A 21,083-nucleotide genomic window follows, 5' to 3' on the forward strand; every position below is an offset into this window, starting at 1 on the left:
AGATACATTACTGAATAAAGTAAGACAGACAGCCATAGGTGTCACCCCACAGTAATCACTAACTGAAGCAATTAATATTTTGTGACCCCTTTTCTCTTGTACCTTTATCCAAAACGAGAAAATATCAGAAAGAAATCCTTGTGAACTACTGCAGTGGACAGAACATGGCAAAATATAATAGCACAGCTACCACCAAGATGCTGTCCTTACATCTTGTACATCTCTCTTAAATTCAGGTGCAAATGTCACCTCTTTCAGCTCCAGAAATACATTCAAATTTAGTAATCTTTTTAATAAATGACAGTGCTGTTAAGCTAATTACTTTCTGAATAATATTGCCTGCACCACTTTAGCATACACTACAGGATGAAGAGCCATTTTAAAATCCACAAGGATTTTCAGGAAATATTTTTCCGAGCAGAAACTGGACCCATAAGTCAACAGAGATATTGCAAAAAGTGCTACGAAAATTAAAAGGAATGTCTGTTTTAACCTTCTATTTATTTTAAGATCAACAACCCAAGAAACCTATCAGGCGTGGTTAACAGTGACACTAGTCTCTTCTATTATGATGGGTTTCCAAAATGTGCCTTTAGTCACAGAGGGCCAAGAAAATCCCTTTTATGATCATATGTTGCTCAGTAATACAAGAGTTGTTACATCTAGCAAAACCCCTGAAGAATTGTTCTTCTAGAGTACAGCATTTATCTGGAAAAGGTGCAATTCATTCTTACCTTTAAAAACTAAGTAAGTAACTGAAAAAACAGCTCTAAAACGATTCCATATCTCTTCCACCTCCTTCCCCTAGCTTAACTCACAGACTCAGACTAATTCCAGCAGATGATTTTTGTTGTTGCAGTTCATTTAACAGGCACTTTGTACTGCTTGTAACCAAGGACACCACACACTTTTCATTGTGTAACTATTTATTCCATTGTTTACTTCTCTAAAGAACCTACTGTTTGGCCTGATATTTCCCATATTGCATAACTGCCTCAAGATAAATTTTGTAAATGTGATGTTGTCACCATCCCTGTTCTACAACATAAGAAGAATGGAACCTCCCTAGGGGCTACTTACAGATCAGCCAGAACAGCAAAGAAAGTTCAAATACCTGTCTTGCGAGGAAAGAAGTTTCAAAAGACAGAACAGGTAAAAAGAGCTGCTTTAAAAGTTGTTTCTTTATTAAGGTATACTGCCATCCTAGTATTTTCATCATGGGAATACAGTTCATTTGTGCCATGTGTCTGAGTTGACATGCTTGGTGAACTCTTTGAGAGGGATGCATAATTAGCACAGGTGAAAGAAAGTTTTATGTATCTCTCTTCTGAGTTAAACTCAAAAAACTAGATCTTACTAGCCAAAATTGCATCATGGCTAGAAAGATTAGCCAGGATGAACTGCTCTTTCATTTTTATTTATCATCCATTATGATTTTTTTTTCTTATTTAATATTCACCTACTTTGGGCCACAGGACTCATCACACATTCTAGCAGCACACCCACATTTAACTCTGCCAGTTATTTTTCACCTACATCATATAACCCTCGTTTATTTCCCGTACAACTGTGCTTCCTGTGTGACTATCTTTTTGTTTAACAAGAAAAAAAAATGAGGGTATGGAAATTCAAGCATTCTGCCAGAACTGTAAAGCAAACAAACCGAATTAAATCAATGTTGAACCCACCTAGGGAAGACAAAACCCAGCATTGTGTTCTCCTTTCTACCCAACTGATACCACAACAAAAAATACTGTTTCTTTGCTTTGTAAGCACAAGAAAGAAGTACAGAGCAGTATCACAGGAGTTTTTTTTCATGCAACACATTTACATTGAGCTGTAAACATATTAATATTGATGTTTTCAACATAAGAACTGGGGCTTGTTACTGAAACATTAAACTACAGGCTTTCAATGCACACACTTTTAAGAAACAGAAGATACTTCAGCACAGATTATGGGATCAAGGAACAGTTCAAGTGCAGGTTTCTATTAGATAACTTTTAAAGCAAATTATTAAAAAGAACTGCAGGGGAAACTACTCTTGACATCTAGAGACATGTTTCTGTAGTGTGAGCAGTACATGCTGTGTTTCCTTAAAAACACAAAATGTTGTTATTACAATTGCATTTCACTATCAGATTAATTTTCATTAAACAGAAGTTATGTGTTTAACCCAGGTTTATGCTGAATTCACTAAGGCCACATGCCCTCTAAAATGTCATGACAATAAGATGAAAGGAGGTGCATCTGAAATGCATGTGTTTATTTCCCTTTGAGAATGTCTGACCAGGAAGATACAGGTAGGGATAATGGAAGACTTTGGTATAACATGCAGTACTAACCAGAAGAACGAGTTACCAGATTCATAGTGGTTATCACCCTGCTTCTGAGCCCGCACAGTCAGGTCAAAGTTTGAGCCTGCATTAGGCCAGGAGAAATAGAACATCCCAGAGTTCAGGATTTTCTTCAAGGCAGTAACGCGCTCCTCTTCCTTGGTTTCTTCCTGGAGAGGACAGAAATCTGTTGCAGTAATTTTGTAAACTTCAGCATCCAGGATTTTTCCCACTGATGTACAGCCTGTCACCAGGACCAGAAAGTGCAGCCGGGCGTTACCTAGAAGGTGATAGACAGTTACAAAAGGGTTACAGGTGGACACAGGCTATGTCATTTTGCATCAGTCCTGTCATATGCAGTGCTGACAGGGCTCCAGCAGAGGCCAGTATCTTTGCTTCAGAAGAAAACAAATAACAAAAAAATGGGCTATTTACATGTTTTGATTCCTTTTGACTGCAGGTAAGTAAGTGCAATTGCGTAATACTCCACACTACTTCTACACTCTCATCCTTTGCTGCATTAGACTGTTTTCCCACTTACTTTATGAAGTGCAATGAGCTTGGTGTTGGGACACTACTCAAAAATCAAATTTTGCCACCCTCGAGAACATAGGTTGTTGTTGGATCTGATTGAAGGGAAAGCTAAAAGACTCATCATATATGAGATAATGTGTATTTGTCGCTATGGATTTTTCCAACTGAATTCTGAATTTTAAAGATATGAAACATTCAGGTTTTTTACTGGCTTCAGCAGAAGCTGTGCATGTCCAGCCATTCAGAAAGGTTCAGTATTACCAATTTTTAAATTTTCTTTTTTATGTCACAAAAGAGTGTACATGATTAGATAACACCCCCAATTATCACTAAAAAAATTCCAGCTGTGAATTTGTTGTGAAGCAAAGTGTGTAATGGTCTGGAACCAGAAGGTCTTTAAGGTCTTTTGGATCTTCCAACCCAAACAATTCTATGATTCAGGGCTCCAAAACTAAAAGATAGATTTTGAAGCTTCAGAACGCCTCTGTAATCAGATCTCTCATACAGGGCAGGATTTCAACTGTTGCTTGTTCTCGCTGAAATGATAATTAAGAAACAGTAGAACAACTATTAGGAAAACACTGATTTTGCTCAGAAAAAAAAAACTATTTGATTCACTTAAATTGGTCTCTAATGGAGACAATGTCATCCTGTTCACTCCCGTTAGTAAGAGGTGGAAATGAGCCAAGATTTATTGCTCTAGCATAGCAGAAACAGCAGCTGACCTGCCAAGAGAAAGCTAAGTAGTACCCTTTGTAGCACAGCCCTTCAACCCTCCACAGTGGCCCACGGTCTGAAAATGCAGACCAACTTTCACACACCAACTAGTTTTTTTTCTGAAGCAGGTGAGTTCTTACTTCCAGATTACAGGCTGGCTGCAGAAACTTGAGTTAGGGGTGTTTCTCAGCAGGGCCAGAATATTTGCGTGGGCACATGGGACTGGAATGGAAGGACAAGGTGGGAGATTGGCTCTTACTCATTCTGTTCTGCTGACTCCAGTTTTGCATAAAGGCCAGTGTAGGTGGTATTTACTGAAAAGCTCTCTTCGTCACATTTCTTTCTCTAACAAGGGTATGCTGTGTTCTCCTTCTCAAGTGCTTTTAAGAAGTATGTTTCCTGTACTTTTCTAGATTACACCATAGTGGAGAGTTAGAAATACATTAAAACTGACAGCTTATTTCTCCTTTGCACATGAGTATGCATAATTATAAAGGATAAAGAATTAAGAATGGGAGATACATCATGTTAGTTCATACCTGACTAAATACTGCCTTGCAGCCTCCAGAAGGAGTTAGGAGGAGCTGGCTGTTTCCTGGAATAGCTAATAGTTTCTGTGAAACCATGAAAACTGATCAGCTCTAAGTAGACATCACTCGTGAGACTCTGGAAGCAATGTATGCAAACAGTATTAATATGGCTCACTATCAGCTTCAGGGACAGAAAACCAGTAGTGACACACTTGGAGCTGTCTGGCTGGGATGCCCCCACTGGCACTGGATTTAAACTAAACAAATCTCTAGTTTAAGAAGGCAATTAGGAGTAAAGCATGACAAAAAAAGCCAATCAAAATCTACATTGTTTTGCCTCACCTAGAAACTTGCTATCCCTTAGCAGAGACTCTAGACTCAATTTTTACTACCTCCTCCACTCATAGAATCATGGAAGAGTTAGGGTTGAAAGGACCTTAAGATCATTGAGTTTCAACCTCCTGCCATGGGCAAGGACACCTTGCACTCGTCCCCAAAAAAGAAGACACATCTACACATGCAGGCATCCATCACCTCCACTCCTCCAAATCCCTAGCTAATAGACTCAGAAAAAGTAATCACAGCTAACAAGCTACTGCATTGTCCCTAAAGCATCAGAAGACTAACAGCTTTCTGAAGCTGTAATACTCTACCCTGACTGTGCACTTAATCCCACATGAGGGAGTTGGGTTTGTTCAGTCTGGAAAAGAGATGGCTCTGGGAGACCTAAACTGCAACCTTTCAACATGTAAAGGGGGCTTACAGGGAAGATGGACTTTTTACCAGGGCCTGTAATGACAAGACAAGGGACAATGGTTTTAAACTGAAAGAGGGTAGGTTTAGATTGGATATAAGGAAGACATTTTTTACAGTGAAATCGGTGAAACACTGGAACAGGTTGCCCAGAGAAGCTGTGGCTGCCCCACCCCTGAAAGTCTTCAAGGCCAGGCAGGATGGGGCTTTGAGCAACCTGTGAATTGAGCAATCTAGTGAAAGCTGCCCCTGCCCACAGCAGGGGTGTTTGACTAGACGATCTTTAAGGTCCCTTCCAATCCAAACCATCCTATGATTCTATACACATGGAATAAATTTCTTTACAGTAGTCCAAATCATGGAGCAACCTTCATCCACTTTTCAAGCTAGCTTTCAAAAGAGGCAGGCTGGCAAAGGAGTTCACAGAGCCCAGAAAGTTGGAGTAAAAGGAATGAAAGACAGATTTAAGCTACAGTAGAGCTAGTTTGCTTTGCTGCTTTGTCCTCCTAGACTGCTCTGTGAGATGAGGTGGTCTTCAGATCAACTCTGAAATCTCTGATTCACTTAAATCCCTCAGTATGCTAAAAAAAAGCCAGAATGCAGAAATCCTACAACACCACAGCCCCAGCTTAGTAAATCTCTCTGACTGTGACTTGGAAAAAAGGTCCCAAGCACTGTATCCTGACATCACGTTCGTTCCAGGTAGTATTTGGACAGTGTTCCTGGGAATCAGCTCTGGGCTATCACTGCAATGCCTGCAGGAGGAAGATCCCTGACTGATATACATGCCACTCTTGACACAGGGAGTAAGCTAATCACAGTATCATATCGAAAGGGCTCAAGCCTGCGTCCTGTCCCATTTTAACTCACAGCACAGATGAACCACAGGATCCTGAGCAGAGGTAAGGCTCCTGTCAGCCTTTCACCCTTTTAGCACTTCATACAGCAAAATTAATGCTACCAAAATACTACTCCACTATTTATCCTTTAATCATGTCTCCATTAAGGTCTAAGAAATTACTCCCCACTAAGCTATAAAGCTACGCACAGTGCAAAAAGACTTTTCCCTGTCTTCCCCTTTTTGCCATCAAAATCAGTTTATATCTGGAAATTTCTTCTTTCAATCCCAAACATTTTTTCTCACACCATTTCCCCTCAACCCAGGCTGACAATGATTTTAAGTATATTGATAACTACACTGGACAAGTTTGTGATGAAAATCGTAACTATGCTACCTCCACTCATACTTTCTCCTAGGCATTTTGTCAGATAGAAAATGGTATTCCAAGGAATAAAGCAAAACATATCCAAAGAGAATCTAATATGGCAGAAGCCTATTACCAGCCACAGGAAAAATGCTTCTGTTTGTTTGCCAGTCACTGAAAGTCTGGTTATCATTATGGACATATTAAAGCAAAAAATCAGTCCATTTACTTCTAAATTTAAACTTTAAAAAGTCAGTGTGGTTTCTTTTCTGTTACATAAATGTCAACAAGCCATAATCTTTCCTGTTGAAAATAGATACTTCACATGAAAACAGCTGTACCAACCACAACCCTACCTAAATGTATTTAAATTTAAGGGTAGCAGTTGCTTAAATTGCCTCAATCAGGATGGATGTTGCTACCGAAGCAAGCAGTTTTTATAAAAAGCAACATTAAAATCAACTTTCTCCATTTCTAAAAATTGCAGACACTAAGTTATTTGGTTAATTGTTCATTCATTGCAAGGAAAATAACATTTTTAGCTGACAAGAATTTACTGAACAATTCTTTTAGCTCCTAAACAATAAATTTTTATTAGCCAGTAAACCTCACAAAAGAATGCAAGAAGTTGCATTCCTTGTTTACTACATCCACCCCTCAGAAAAAAGAAAGAACAAAAAACGCAAAACAAACAAATCAAAGCAAACAAAACAAACCACCAGAACAACAAAATCCTGCTATCAACACAACATGGAATTTCCTATGGTAGGTAGATTTGTGAGGCCATGGCACAAGAAATAAATTATTTTTAAATTAAATCGGTTTTGCTAAGTACACTGTGAAAATATCACAGCTTTTATCACAGAATAAACTAAGTTGGAAAAGACACTCGGACATTCCTTAAAGCTGGATGGTATTTCCCCTTAGAACAATCCAGACAACTCCATTAATCCCCACAGCCTTAACTTTTCAAAACTGCAGCTCACTACCATTTCCAATTCTGTAATGATCTTAAAAATACTGCTTCTTCTAAAGCTTCCAGTGAAACTCTTTTTATGCAAGTAGCACCTGAAGTAGCAGACCAACAGCAATCACACCACCAACACATCAGTCAGTCCAGTCAAATCCACCTGGCAGCATTATTGAAAGCGTATTACAGGGTTACAACCTTTGAGAGGAGCCAAAGTGCATGCAAAGTATTTATGTTTCTTCTGCTCATAACATCAATAGCAACATGGAAAAAAACATGCTAAAGCCATGAAATGAACAGTCACCCCCTTAAGTGTAAGCTCAAATAAGTCAGGAAGCTGAGTTTTAAAATGCTGGCAGTGCACCCTCAAGAGGAAATGAAGATTTAACACTACATCAATTCCCTGTGGTCAGTGGCCCTGCCAGTACTACCACTGCCGTCAGCCCACAGAGAATCCCAGCTCCCAGGAGCTCCCTGCACATCTAGAGTAAGAGACAGGCCAAACTCTCCTCACTTCTTGAAACAGGAGCCCAACAGTTCCTATAAAAAAAAAAAGTAACTAATGGAAGTGCACTGTGTGGAAAAATTATGTAATTCTGCCTTGATCTCATGTGCAGTACAGCAGCAGAAAGCATGTTATATTCAGCTGACAGCTGCAAAGTACATGATGAATGGGACAAGCACTAAGGCATATAAAAAGCAACCCAAAAAAATGGAAAACCTTTTCCTGTGAAGTGATGAAGACTCCAGGTCTGGCTCTTAAAACTTCAGCTTGTACCAACAACCACAGCAGCTGCAAATTGCTTACCAGCCCAACACCCCACCCCCCCCACAACCCCCCCTCCCGGAAAACAAAACTCTTTTCTTTAACTTTTACAAATAATGTACAGTTCTGCTTCATATTAACCTTTCTAAACTTTACACATGATGTAATTTAGAATTTAGGAACATAAAAACTGCAATTGAAGACCACAGCTATAGAAATGGCCCTCATTCCCCGAGGATGCAACCTGAAATGTTTTAAAGCAATCTCTGAAATAATTTTAAAGAAAGTGAAGTGTTCCTCACTGGCCACTTTCCACAGCCACACATCTATGAAAGAGCAAGACTCACCTAGAGTACTAAAGACAAAAAAAAACCCAGTATTTCGAAGCTTAAGCACCATTATTCTGCTCTCAGGTAGATAGGTATAAATGTTCATGCATAGTAACCGACACCATTATTTTGCCCTGTTACAGCTATAAATCACCACAACTGACTGTGAAGAACACTTTCGAAGAAATGTGAGAATTGTTTTGCCCACAGCAGTATGTGCTGAATGCCCTTTCATCAGGTTGCACAAGTGAGGCAGAGGATGGAGAATATTTGGCACAGGAACAAGACAAAAATAACTTACATCCACTTTTTCAAAAGCTCTTGTGAAACCAACTGCCTTAATCCATGTTGAACAGGAAATGCAGTTCTGGTACGTCACATGCTACAATAATAAGATGCAGCTTCTGTATTTAACCTGCCTACATGACTCAAGGCAATTGTTTCCTCTGCAGTTTATGGGATGATATCAGTGTTGCCTATTATGAGCTGCAGTGGAAAGGAGACAGCATTCAATTCTTATTTCATCCTTCTTAATTCCAATATAGACAGCCTTTTTTTTAAAAATTGACTCCAGTTTTTTCTCTTTCTCCATTCTAATGCAGTCATTCCATTGCCTTGTGTTCCCTCAGCCTGTACCATCACCATTCCACACATGCCTCTACTTCACTTTATAGTCCTCCAAAAAACAATTTGCAAGGTATCATTGCCTCTTCTGCCTTCAAAATTAGCAACAGAACACAGCAGAGGAATAGATTCTAACCATCTAGCTGAAAACCTCTGAGGAAATCTATAGCAGAATTATGAAAAAAACACAGGATTTTCCAAACTACAGTTTTAGTCTGAAAGATACTCCTCCCTCTTCTAAATATGATTACATTATTAGAAAATGTTCAAAAGGAATAGAAAACAGGTACTTAGTTGCTTTTGAAACTTCTTCCTTTCAACAAAACACTGTATATGTGCAAGATCAAGAGTATATACACAGTCAAATGAATTCAGAATGACTCCCCAAATACAGCAGCTGTATTAAACTAAACAACCTGTGTGCTAATAGTGTCAAAATACTGCCTTACATATGCACCCCTTCTGACATCGGTGTCTAAACTGAACCCTGCAAAGCCAGCTCATTTAATACTTGCTTAAGATGTATTTGCCACTGCTAGATCTATTTTGGCAGCAAAATCTTGGCTGAGATACAACTCAGAAACACTGTACAATTCATCCTGCTGCCATCCATCTCACAAAAGAAAGCAGAAGAACTTAGTGAGTCATGTTAACAGACGTAAGTACATAGAAATGAATGTTATTGCTGGTGGGAAACATTAACTTTGTGAGTCAGTTTCACATATTTCATCTACTTTCCTGTGAAAAGCACGATCTACTTTGGCAGGAATACAATGTGATTTATTTGGATTCCTAAGTAGTGATATTTACAGATTAATTAAACTGCTCAGAGACATCTTTGATGTCTTGGAAAAAAAGTCTCCCCTTCTGCTCAACAAATATACTCTTAATATTCCAATGGAATGTACTTTCACAAATATTTTCAGCTAATTTAGCTGGTCTGTAGGCTTTCAGTAGCAATAAAAGAAATACTGATACTCCTGAACAAAGTTGATGTGATCACTGCTGCTCATTGAAGAGCTGGCCAATTCTGCCCTTGTTTGCAGCTACTAAAATACATTATATGAAAAATAAAGTTTTTCCTGTATGGACTGATCCTGGCTGGACGCCAGGTGCCCACCAAAGCTGCTCTATCACTCCTCAACTGGACAGTGGAGAGAAACAAGAGACTCATGGGTTAAGGACCGGTAAATACCATTCACCTACTACCATAATGGACTAAACAGACTCAGCTTAGGGAAATCTGTTTTATTTACTAGCAATCAAACCATAGCAGGATAATGAGAAATGAAGTGAAACCTGAGAACACCTTCCCCTCACCCCTCTACTATTCCTGGGCTTAACTTTACTTCTGATTTTCCCTACCTCCTACCCCACAGCAGCACATGGGATGGGAGATGCTGGCTGTGGTCAATTTATCACAGGTTGTCTCTACCCCTCCTTCCTCCACAGAGAGGACTTCTCACACTCTTCACCTCCTCCAACCTTCCCTGGGATGCAGCCCTTCAGGAACAGACTGCTTCAGTGTGGGTTCTCCTTGGGGTCACCAGTCATGCAGCAAACCTTCTCCAGCATGGGCTCCTCTCTCCATGGGGCCACAGGTCTTGCAGGAGCCTACTCCAGTGCAGGCTTCCCACAGCTCTGGTGGGAACAGCTCTTCACACAGCTCTTCCCTCCTTCAGGCATCCCCCTGCTCTGGTGCTGGACTCATCTGCAGGCTGTGAAGGACATCTGCTCCACCATGGACCTCCGTGGGTTGCAGATGGACAGCCTGCCTCACCACAGTGTGCACCACAGGCTTTAGGGGAATCTCTGCTCTAGCACCTGAAGCACTTCCTCCCCTCCTTCTGAACTGAGCGTGGTGTCTGCAGAGCTGCTGCTCTCATGTTATCACTCCTCTCTCCAGCTGCAATTGTGCAGGGTTTTTCTCCCTTTCTTAAGTATGTTACCACAGCAGTGCTACTACTACCAGTAATGGGTTTGGCCTCAGAAAACAGTAGGTCTGTCTTGGAGCTGCTGGATTTGGCTCTATCAGACACAGGGGAAGCTTCTAGCAGCTTCTCACAGAAGTCACCTCTGTAGCCCCCCACAACCTTGACATGCAAACCCAATACAATTATTTTCTAGTGTTAATCTTTTAGGCAAGCAACAGCTAAAGGGATGGAACTTAGTTACATGTTCAGCATCAGAAAATGTTTGCTTATCTTTGCCTACCATTACAGCATGACCCTCCTGATTTTTCACTCAATCACAGTTAGAAGTTTGCTTCCAGTTAACTTTTTTATCCAATTACCAATAAAACTTTTAACAATCCTTTCAAAAGGAAGTCCTGTACCAGGACTTGTAATTGAAATCTAGAACTAGACAGAGGTGCAGTGATGAAATTCAGAGACGGAAAACCTCACACTTTGAGGGCACTGAGGTTTAGCAGCTGCCGTTCAAAAAGTAATAAGGACATGGGATACACAGAAATCAAAGGATAAAAGAAGAAACGAAAAAGGCTGAGAAAATTTCACATCCCATTTAAAATCATTCAGCTTTGAATAGGAAGACCAAAACTGGATATATTTAGTTCCCATCACATACAAGAAACTACACTCATCTGTAGCTTGAAGAGCTTGAATGCAATAGCTTGCACTATGGTGTAGCTAAATTTACTATTATAACAGGATTCATTAGACTGCTATGAGGAAAAACAGATCCAAGTTCCAAGAAAAACTAATTACAAGTCCTCTGTTTTTAATTACATTAATGAACTGATATTAATCTCCATAGAAATGCTTAATTAATTCCACAAGAAACAAAACAAATAAAAAGCCCACATTCAGTTTAAAAGACTAGATGAGCCTACTGTTCTAATTTATGACACAGAAATCTCTCTTGATTACAGTTGCCTCTTCAGATCAATCTCAAGTCATATTACTCAGACTGTAAAATGGTAAGTAGGCTATAAAAAGCTACACTTACATCTACTGGTCTAAATACACCAGTGCTCACACCACCACTGCCTTTGGCAGATTCCTTGAGCAAGCAGCAAGTTACATGGAAAACAGCCTTGTCATTCCTCCAAGTCAAAATTAAGGTTTATGGTAAGAAGACCCTGGGAACAAGGCATATAGTGAATACAGCTTTAATGCACCTTTTTCATCAGTGAAGTCTGCTGTATAAGATACCTTCGAATCAATGACTCCACCTCTCTTCCTAAAACATTATATTTCTATTAACATTCCTGTTGTCAGTGTAATAGCAAGTCCTTTAGTAAACGAAGATTCCTAAACTGTACAGAAATTTACAGCAATGACAATAAATATTCCTTACTCTTACTAGCTGAAGTTAAAGGCCTGCTTCTGCAGATCTTTATCCATGTGAATTACTCAATTAAAGGCAATCAGGCACTATACCAAGGACTGGCAATCTGTAGTACCACAGTATAAGATGACCTTGATTAACCAATGTTTAAACACTGCACATGCTCAGAATCATAGAATAGTTAGAGTTGCAAAGGACCTTAAGATCATCTAGTTCCAACCCCCATGCCATGGGCAGGGACATCTCACACTAAACCATATCACCCAAGGCATAACCCTTCAAAAAAAAGGTAAGAAATCACAGCTTGCCTTGGACAAATGTATTAGGGTAAGATAGGGCAATTATCTTTAGGCAGCTAAGAATGGTAGACAAAACAAAAGTGAGAAAAAATCCAAAATTCTTAGACTATCCTTTAGTGATACGCTTTCAGCACAGCATAGAAAAAGAAATTTATCTTTTCCAGACTGTACCTAACACAGTGCACTGTGTTAAGGAACAAGTTAAGGAACTGGACAACTCTATGGCCACTTGTTTTTTTTTTAGCATTATCTGGGCATTTTATAATCTCAGTTATACAGGTGGTCACTTACCACATTTAAGCTGAAGCTCTCCTAAGCAGCCATAAGCATCCATGAGTTTTTCATATTGTCCTTTAATTGCATCCTTTTCTTCTGGAGCTGAGAAACAAAAAAAAAAAGGCAGCAAATCTTAGTTTTCCAGTCTTTACAAAAGTTTCAGATTGCTACTGCCTACACTAATGCTTTCCAGTTGATTTTGCTCAGCAAATGCATTACAAAGGTAGGTTTGAAATGCTGTAGGAACACAGCAAGTAAAAAGTGATGGGACTGAAAGGCATAGGATCTCCACATACCACCCTAGAAGAAAGAAGAGTGCTCACTACCTTTCCAAACAACATGATTATTAGCAATGCTCTTATTCTATGGTACAGATGTCACATCAGTTTCAGAATACATAAAGGAATATACAAGCACATGTAAACTTTGCACCAATATAAAATAAGCACAAAAATAATAATTTATCTGGTCGTAAGCTAAAATACATCTTTCCTTGACGTACAAAAAGAAATGGTTCCTGCTTCTAGATTCTAACAGTCTAATTTCAGATAGAGCTGCATTTTTATGCAAGGAAAATAATGTGATGTAGGCACATCAAATGTTTTGATTGATATCCTACTGAAATCAGGTATGATTTCAATAGGAATTAAACACGTTTCAGTGAAATAAGAATTAGCATGGCCCAGACCTGTCACTGGCTACTTTAAAGTAAAACCAAAGTACTTCCTGAATGAGTAAGTCTGTGTTTTCTGTGTATTTCCCAACAAGGAGCGAGGTTAACCTCATGAATGAGGAAAACAGCCTGTATCCTCAGATGTCCTTTTACTTTTGAACCACAGATAAATAGCAACATGGTTAGCTAATACTTTAAAATCCTATGCTCCTAATAAGCTTCAGCAGTTTAAAATAAAAAAAAAATCTGAATTCTCTGACATTAACTGCCTGCAATAGATGACAGAATAGAACAGAAAAGAAAGAAACAGACTTTTCTTTATAAGCCTCAAGAGGCAAGTAGCTCAGTGAGAAGCATGAAAACAAACAAATATCCTGTATATTGCTGACATTTTGATGTGAAAGGAAGGACAATTCCACTTGCAAAATTCCTTAGCAGAGGCAATCCCCCAAAGGAAATCCAAACACATTTGTCTCAGTTCTTGCACCCATGACAAATAAGCAAGACTTGTTATTTTTTTTCTTAGTTTTATTTTTGCTATCAGACTTTCACAACTTCTCTATTCTGCTTTCTTAGAAACACTGAGTGAATCAGGAAAAACTAGTAAAATGTTGATGCCACACACACCAGAGAAACAAAACATAAGCAATAGAACAATTGTTACTCTGGACAGTAATGACTTAAATATTCAGTAACAGCACCACTTAAGAGCTCAGAGTCTGGTTCTCTGGCACTTACAACTTCTGCAAAACCAGTTTTTTGGTGGCTTCTGCACATGACACTGGCATGTATGGAAGCCACTATTTTCCCAAGTCAAGCCAGTAGCATCACATGCACATCAGCTCCAGCCATGGGACTGGATTTTCCAAATGCACAAATAGCTGTGTTTCGTCAGTACTGGTACAGAAATATGCCATCATTCCGGGCGAGTCATTTGACAGAACATTTGCCTGCACAATAGCATCAGTACCAACAAAGCTGCCTACAAGGTGGCACAGGCTCCAAACACAAAGCTTCAGAAGAACTCTGTGCTGCATTGCCACTCTTTTTGGCTGGCTAACAACTTGCCAGTAACTTCTACCATATGGAAGATTCTGTTGTTTATGCTAGGGTTCATTTGCTCCCTGAAGCAATTTGGGTTCAGAAACCAAAAATGTGACAGTGATCTTTTCTCAACATCTCCAAAGACTCAGCACGCTTAAGACTTCACCCGTGGATATTTTGAGAGGGAAGGGACATGCCTGTGGGTCACACACATGGAGAAGCCAGAGTATTTTAGTGTATACAGACCACATCTATATGGTGAAAAAGAATATCCCTTTGTTATAAATACTGATGGAATTTGAAGTCTTCTGACCTATTACACTCCTTGGTGTTGCAAACTCCTGAGATGCACCGTGACGACCATCATTTGGCATGGGCCATTACAGGGGCCCCAGGCACCAGAGGTCAGGCAGCAGCTCCCACATGCTGCACTCCTCCATAAGGGCACATTTGACCTGGCTCATGACTCCTCTGTGCCACACAGCCTTTAGCCACCATGGCTCTGTCTTGCTCCATGCCCTGTAGGTGTGCAAATGAGGATACAGGCATCATCCCTCCAACACTGGGAGGTCTTTTCTGGATTCTGACAGACCCCAGCCAACTTTTTTTCTTTTTTGGAGGGGGTGAGGGAGAAAGAGGAAGAAACCAGTATAAAAAACAATACATAGAAAGGATGACTAGAGTGTGACTTTAAGAGGATATGATTTCAGAGGGCCTGAGCCAAGTTCATAGAATCATAAAATAGTTAGGGTTGGAAAGGACCTTAAGATCATCTAGTTCCAACCCCCCTACCATGGGCAGGAATGCCTCACACTAGACCATGTAACCCTGGTTTTGTCCAAGAAATATTTATAAATCTTAAAAAATTCTTGATGAAATCTCAAATAACTGCCATCAAAACCTGGTATGAAACATCTCCCAGAGTATTCACAAACAGTGCTAGGACACAAGAGAATCACTAGATAAAGAACAAAACTAACTGATGTGCTACTACCTCTGCTGGATAAAGAGAGTTCAAGGGATAAATTACTATAAAACTCCAAAGGCTTAGCATTTTTAGTTGGTAACATGAACATTATTTCTGTGTTTTTCTGTCAAATGTTCCAAAGTCAGGGGTTTTATTCTGCAACACCTTTCATAAAAACTCCAAAAAGAAGAGGCAAGGCAATGAGAGCAGTCTGCTTGACAACTTAAGATGAGAACTGGATGTTTAACTATACTCTGCTCACATGTAAAATCCTTCCTTTTTCAAGCCAGAGTGTTGAGATCCATGCATGCATATATATATATAGTTAATGAATAATACTGCTACAGAAGTTGAAACTCATGAAAAAGTTTTCCACTTAGAGAACAAGTCAAGTTTGCAAATGCATAGTGCATTTGTTTACTCCTTACTAATAACTATAGGTAACTAAACAGCACACACAGTAATTACCAAACTCCACTAAAGCTTCCCATTAATATGTTTAGTAAACTTCTGTTCTATTAATCCTATAATTGAGAATGCACCTTTCTGCAATATTTACAACTGTGTTGTGTTTGTAACAACTTTACCGACCTGCACTGTCTGCACTCTTCAAGTACCTAATATCAATTATGTAAAAGCTCCTGATATAAATTATATATAAGGCTGGCATGTTAGCTCAAAATTGTAACCCTTGCAAAACAAGAGGCACACAACAATTCAATGAAACTAAGCTTCAATAAACTCAACTAAAAGTGACATTTTTCCATGCATAAAATATTTTAGAGCAAATGAACACCACCATGGATATATATACAACTTCACATGGCCTATCCAAGTGCAACTTCCTGCTTGTGAAAGCTGCAAATTCAATTTAACGGCTAGCAGGAAAAGCCAGACATACTGGCCAGCTGTACACGATTTCCTTTATTCAACCCTTCCTTAAGGCTGATGCCCCAGACTTCAGCAGGAATCAGCATGGATCTCAAACATAGGGTACCCAGAAAAGTCAGTGACTGAAGTAAGAGGGCAGAAAGGTAACTTGGTTCCAGGACCAACATTAAGGACAGACATAACAATACCTACAACTTACACATAAACTGAAGAAAGAGCTCTTAAAGAAAAGAGTCTGGGACCAAATTACAGCTTCTATCTCTCCCCTCAGATTCTTAAGCCTGATTCTGGAAATAGACACCTGCTTAGCTGCAGGTAGTGATAAATATATGTATTTCCATACCACACACATATTTGTCCACCTAAATACAAAATTAAAGCTAATTGTAAAAAGGCAATGTATCTACAGCACAGAAACTGTATTCTGTATTTAAAACAAACAAAAAAAAAGAAGGAAAGAAGGAAAAAGATAACACAGGTAAATAATTGCCACTTCCTGGTTTTGCATTCCTCCCTCTGCAAGGCCATACTCTGATTTCAGTCAGCTGCATCAGAGAACCACACACACACCTGCAACTGAAGCTGCACAGGAGGCACAGAGCTGTTCTGCTGAGTATACAAATGCCTTAACTATATATGTTTGTCTCTAGTAAAGGTTTAATTCCCAGATCTGTGAGTGATACCAACGGAAAAGTTTCTAAAAGCTTTTCCGAAAACATGCGTATTTCCAAAAACATGCAATTAGGATCCACCATAAGAGATGCTCTAACGTCCTGTAGTAAAAACAATTGCAGAATCAAAGTACAGGGAAAAAAAAAATCACGTTTAGCTCTGCCCTTGAAAAACATATTTTTATGCTGAATTTCAATAGCAAAGCACTCCTGTCAACATCACTTCACTAAGATTACTTCCTACAATAAAGTGACTGCGTTTCCAGCACTGTAGTTTACATCAGTGACTGCCTTGACAGCAGCTGAGAACTGGTTTAGATTTCTTTTTTATAAGTCCACCACTTGATGATTCCCACTCCCTGCTGCCACTTGAACAAGGTTAAATTCAGCATTTAAACTTCTTGTAGTACAGAAGTATTGTAGAAGCACTTGAAATTTCAAAAAAGGGTAGCTGTCATGCCTGTTCAAGGGCAGAAACATTACGGAAAGAGAATAATGAACAATGACTAAAATTTGTTCTTGGGCCTTCACTGTCCATCCATGATTATTTCTCTCAACAGTTCTCTCAATACAAGACTCCTGTTGCAAAACTACATAAACTGACAACTTAAGTGCTTCAGATTTATGTATCTGCTTTTATTTAGTGTGGAAGTTTGCACAAGGCACAGTTGCAAAATTCCTCCTCACCACAGGTATGCAATTTTTAAAAATACTTTATTTTAGAAATGGAAAATTAGACAGGGAAGCCAAAATTAACACAATCCTAGGGCTAGTACATCTGAAACCACACATATACAAAGTTTATGTTAACCTCCCACTGGAGTGCTCTATGGTTAGTAACAACCTGAATGCCAGTCAAACAAAACAGAATTCCTGTTGTTTCTATTCCCACCCTGGCTGCAGAGTTTGCTCTTCACAATTACTGTAGATTCACAGTCATAATTCCTGTTGCTGGTTTTCCATCCTTTTCTGGTCCTTTGCTGCAGTAACAGAAGAAACAAAGAGGCTCAACTGGATAAACTAGCTTTTCCTACAATATAGCGAGCAACCCAGGCTGGAAAAGAGAAACCAAATTAAATAAAAGACAAAGTTATTAACATGGAGTGGCTGGATGCCAACACATACATGATTATTACAGTTACCTCTAGTGGTGACACTGGACTTTCAAAAGGTAACACTGGACTTTCAAAGGTCGTGACAAACATGTTTCTACACTAGCCACCATACAGATCACTAGTTCAAAATTATTCTAATATACATTTTAAGAAAGACTACATAAATTCTCTACTCTGATCTTTATCATGGCAGATCAAAAATTTTTACACAATCAGAACTATCCTCATGACAATCAACTGCCGCCTCATGAACCTTTTGGCTTCCTTCATTCAAAAATCCCCAACACTAAAATGTCTTGCCATCATGTATCATAGAAGATTCAGCTCAGTGGACCTGGATACTGAGATGACATTGTGACTGACATTGTACAAACTATAACATACATAAACTGTGAACTCTTTGCAGTAAGAACTTTTAAGTCTTCCCTTTCCTTTGCACTGCTTGAACACAGACTCCTACAACAGTGATTAGTGGCATGATTACAGGAATAGGTAAGTATTACATGCAAGACAATAACCCAGTACAACGTGTTCCCTGCTCTACTTTCTGCACCTTACCTCAGTTACCTCATTTTTCTGTGTCTGCATCAACAGCAGCATTACATTAACTCACGGGTGGCAAGTATAAGAACACAGGATGACACAACCCTTGGCACACCTACAACTTCCACTGCCTCAGGTGGGACTCGAGCGTCTCCAATAAGGGCCAGACACTCAGGTAACCATATAAAGTGCAAACGACATGGGCAGGCATAGCGCCACAGTAAGATGCCAGGTTTTCTCACGGGACATGAATCTCAAGCCAAAACAATCCCAGCTGTGAAATGAATGTCTATGCTGGTGTTTAGCACCTGATATAGCTGAACAGAAATTTCTGCAAGAGGCACTGGGGCCTATCCCTTTAGCTGCACCCCTTCTGCAGTATTCTTGTACGAATATGCAGTCAGTAAGACTCGGACAAGGCTGCAGAGTACAAGTCTTGCACGGGAAAGATGTCCTGTGCCAAGACCCCACAGCCACCAGACAGATGGGTGGCCTCTCCAGCTTCTTCCACCTGGCTGCTGCTGAGGAGGCTAAAGGCATCCAGAACAGAGGAGAAGCCTGTCTGCCACCGATCAGGCCTGCGGATTACACAAGGAGGTGATGCTGGCCAATCCTCCACGTGTAGCACGAGGTGATCGGGGGTCACCCCAAAACGGCAGCGAGCGGACAAGGCCTGGAGTGCCATGCTGGAGGCCGGGGATTACAGGGAAGCGAGTTCCCTACGGCCCGTGTCCCACTGGGCCCAGGTCTGCGCTCCCCCTTCCCTCTCTCCAAGTCTCCGGGGAGAAAGTGTCCCAAGATCCCCTGGGCACCGGCCGCTGCCAGTACCCCGGCACCCCTCCGCAGGCACCAGCCGCCTACCCACCGCCACCAGCCGACTACCCACGGCCCGGCCTCCCCGCCACGCACAGCGCGGGAAGTGAAGCCCGGCCCGGGGCACTTACTGAGCGCCGCCACGGTGCCGGCCTCCAGCAATAGGCAGTCCTGGCGGGTGCGCGACTCCAGCAGAGCGCTCGGCCCCGGCTCCTGCTTCCAGAGCAGCCGCAGCCCCTTGCTCAGAGCCATGGGAGCCGCCGGTCGGAGTGAGGGAAGTGCAGGGGGTGCCGGTAGAGAAGAGATGCGACTCCTAACGCGGGTAGCGAAGGAGCCTCCGTCTCCTCAAGCGCTCGGAACACGACGCTCGGAGGGGTCGCCAACAGCCTCGCGCCCCCACGGGAGCTCCTCCGAGCGCGGGGTGCCCGGTTCCCCGCAGCCTGCTTCACCCGGCGGCGAGGACGCCCAGGGAGGCGGGCAGCACGGACAGCCGTGCCCCCTCCCCGGGAGCCGGCCACCTCAGCAGGCTCCAAGTGCCTGCGCTCAGGACGGGACGAGAGCGGGGAGTTCACCGCGGCCGTTTCTCCTCGTCTCCTGTGGCCCGGCCGCTGCTGCCTCCTCCCCGGGGAGCCCCCGGCTGCGGCCAGCGGCTCGGGGCACGCACGACCTTCTCTTCCCACCCACTCTCCCCTGAAAACTTTCCAGAGTTAACTTTGTCCCTCTCGCTCCACGGCTGCGGCTCCTCCTCCTCCGGGACAGGTACGAGCAGCCGGAGGGGTGTCTCCGCCTGCCCTGCCCGCTGGGGGGGAGGGGAGGAGAGAGGAAGAGCGGCGGCTCGGCGGGGCGCTGTGGCAACTGACCGGCTCGGCCCGAAGCCGCCGCTCCCCGCCCTGTGTGGCCCGCGGCCGCTGAGGTGAAGCCCGCCGCCGAGCCCCCGACAGCGCGGTGAGGGGGTTCAGAGAGCAGTGAAACGGCTGGAGTGCCTGAAATGGATTTCTCCGGCCGCGTGTCAGGGCGAGCCGGCTGCTGCCCGGGTTTACACCGGGAGAGGCTGCGCTCCTCCTCGCTTCCTGTGGGGAGCGTCTGCCCGGGGGGGCGGCGGTTGAGTGGTTCCCGCCGTCGCGGCAGCAAAGTCGAGCCATCACCCAGCGCTGCCAAGTCCACCACTAAGTCATGTCCCTAAGCGCCACATCTCCATGCCTTTTAAGTACCTCCAGGCATGGTGACTCAGCCGCTTCCTCGGCAGTCTGTTCCAGTGCTTTCCATAGTCATAGCCCAATTCCATTCATCTGCCCAGCAAAATTACATTATCTGTACATTAACCCAATGACAACGGTGCTAGCACCAGCTGGAGCTTTTGCCTCTGGAAACACCTCTGCTGTGCTACCCTGCTCTCTTTGTTAGGGCCAAGGAAGGTTGAGGAGCAAGAGGAACACTAGGCTTTACTCAGACTACTCTTTAAATAAGGTTTAATTGCAGTATCAGTTAAAGATTTAAAATGAAAACTGGGAAGCTTCTCATTCATGCCACACTTTTCATCCTATGACTAACTGAGCAAAATGTGCTCAGACCAGAGAAAACTTGCTGTAGTTTTTAGGAGAAAGTGCAGCCCTGTTTCTACACCCGTAAATCAAGCACAGTTTGAATTTGTTAATATTGTAGAATTACACTTTACAATTATATGTAGAGAAAACTGCAAAATTCAAAACACCCAAACT

At 41.7% G+C, this 21,083-nt stretch overlaps 1 protein-coding gene across 1 annotated transcript in view; it reads right to left on the minus strand.

Moving 5' to 3' along the window:
- Positions 1–20,144, minus strand: part of SYNJ2 (synaptojanin 2) — a 67,845-nt gene extending 47,701 nt beyond the window's left edge. The window contains exons 1-3 of the mRNA XM_034060558.1: positions 19,497–20,144; positions 12,664–12,750; positions 2,346–2,616 (exon numbers count right to left, since the gene is read on the minus strand). Of these exons, the coding sequence (XP_033916449.1) occupies positions 2,346–2,616; positions 12,664–12,750; positions 19,497–19,617 (479 nt within the window). The 5' untranslated portion in view covers positions 19,618–20,144. The remainder of the gene's footprint in view (positions 1–2,345; positions 2,617–12,663; positions 12,751–19,496) is intronic.
- Positions 20,145–21,083: the final 939 nt, after the last annotated feature.

The sequence above is a fragment of the Melopsittacus undulatus genome, chromosome 3, assembly GCF_012275295.1.
Source record: "Melopsittacus undulatus isolate bMelUnd1 chromosome 3, bMelUnd1.mat.Z, whole genome shotgun sequence".
NCBI lineage: Eukaryota > Metazoa > Chordata > Aves > Psittaciformes > Psittaculidae > Melopsittacus > Melopsittacus undulatus.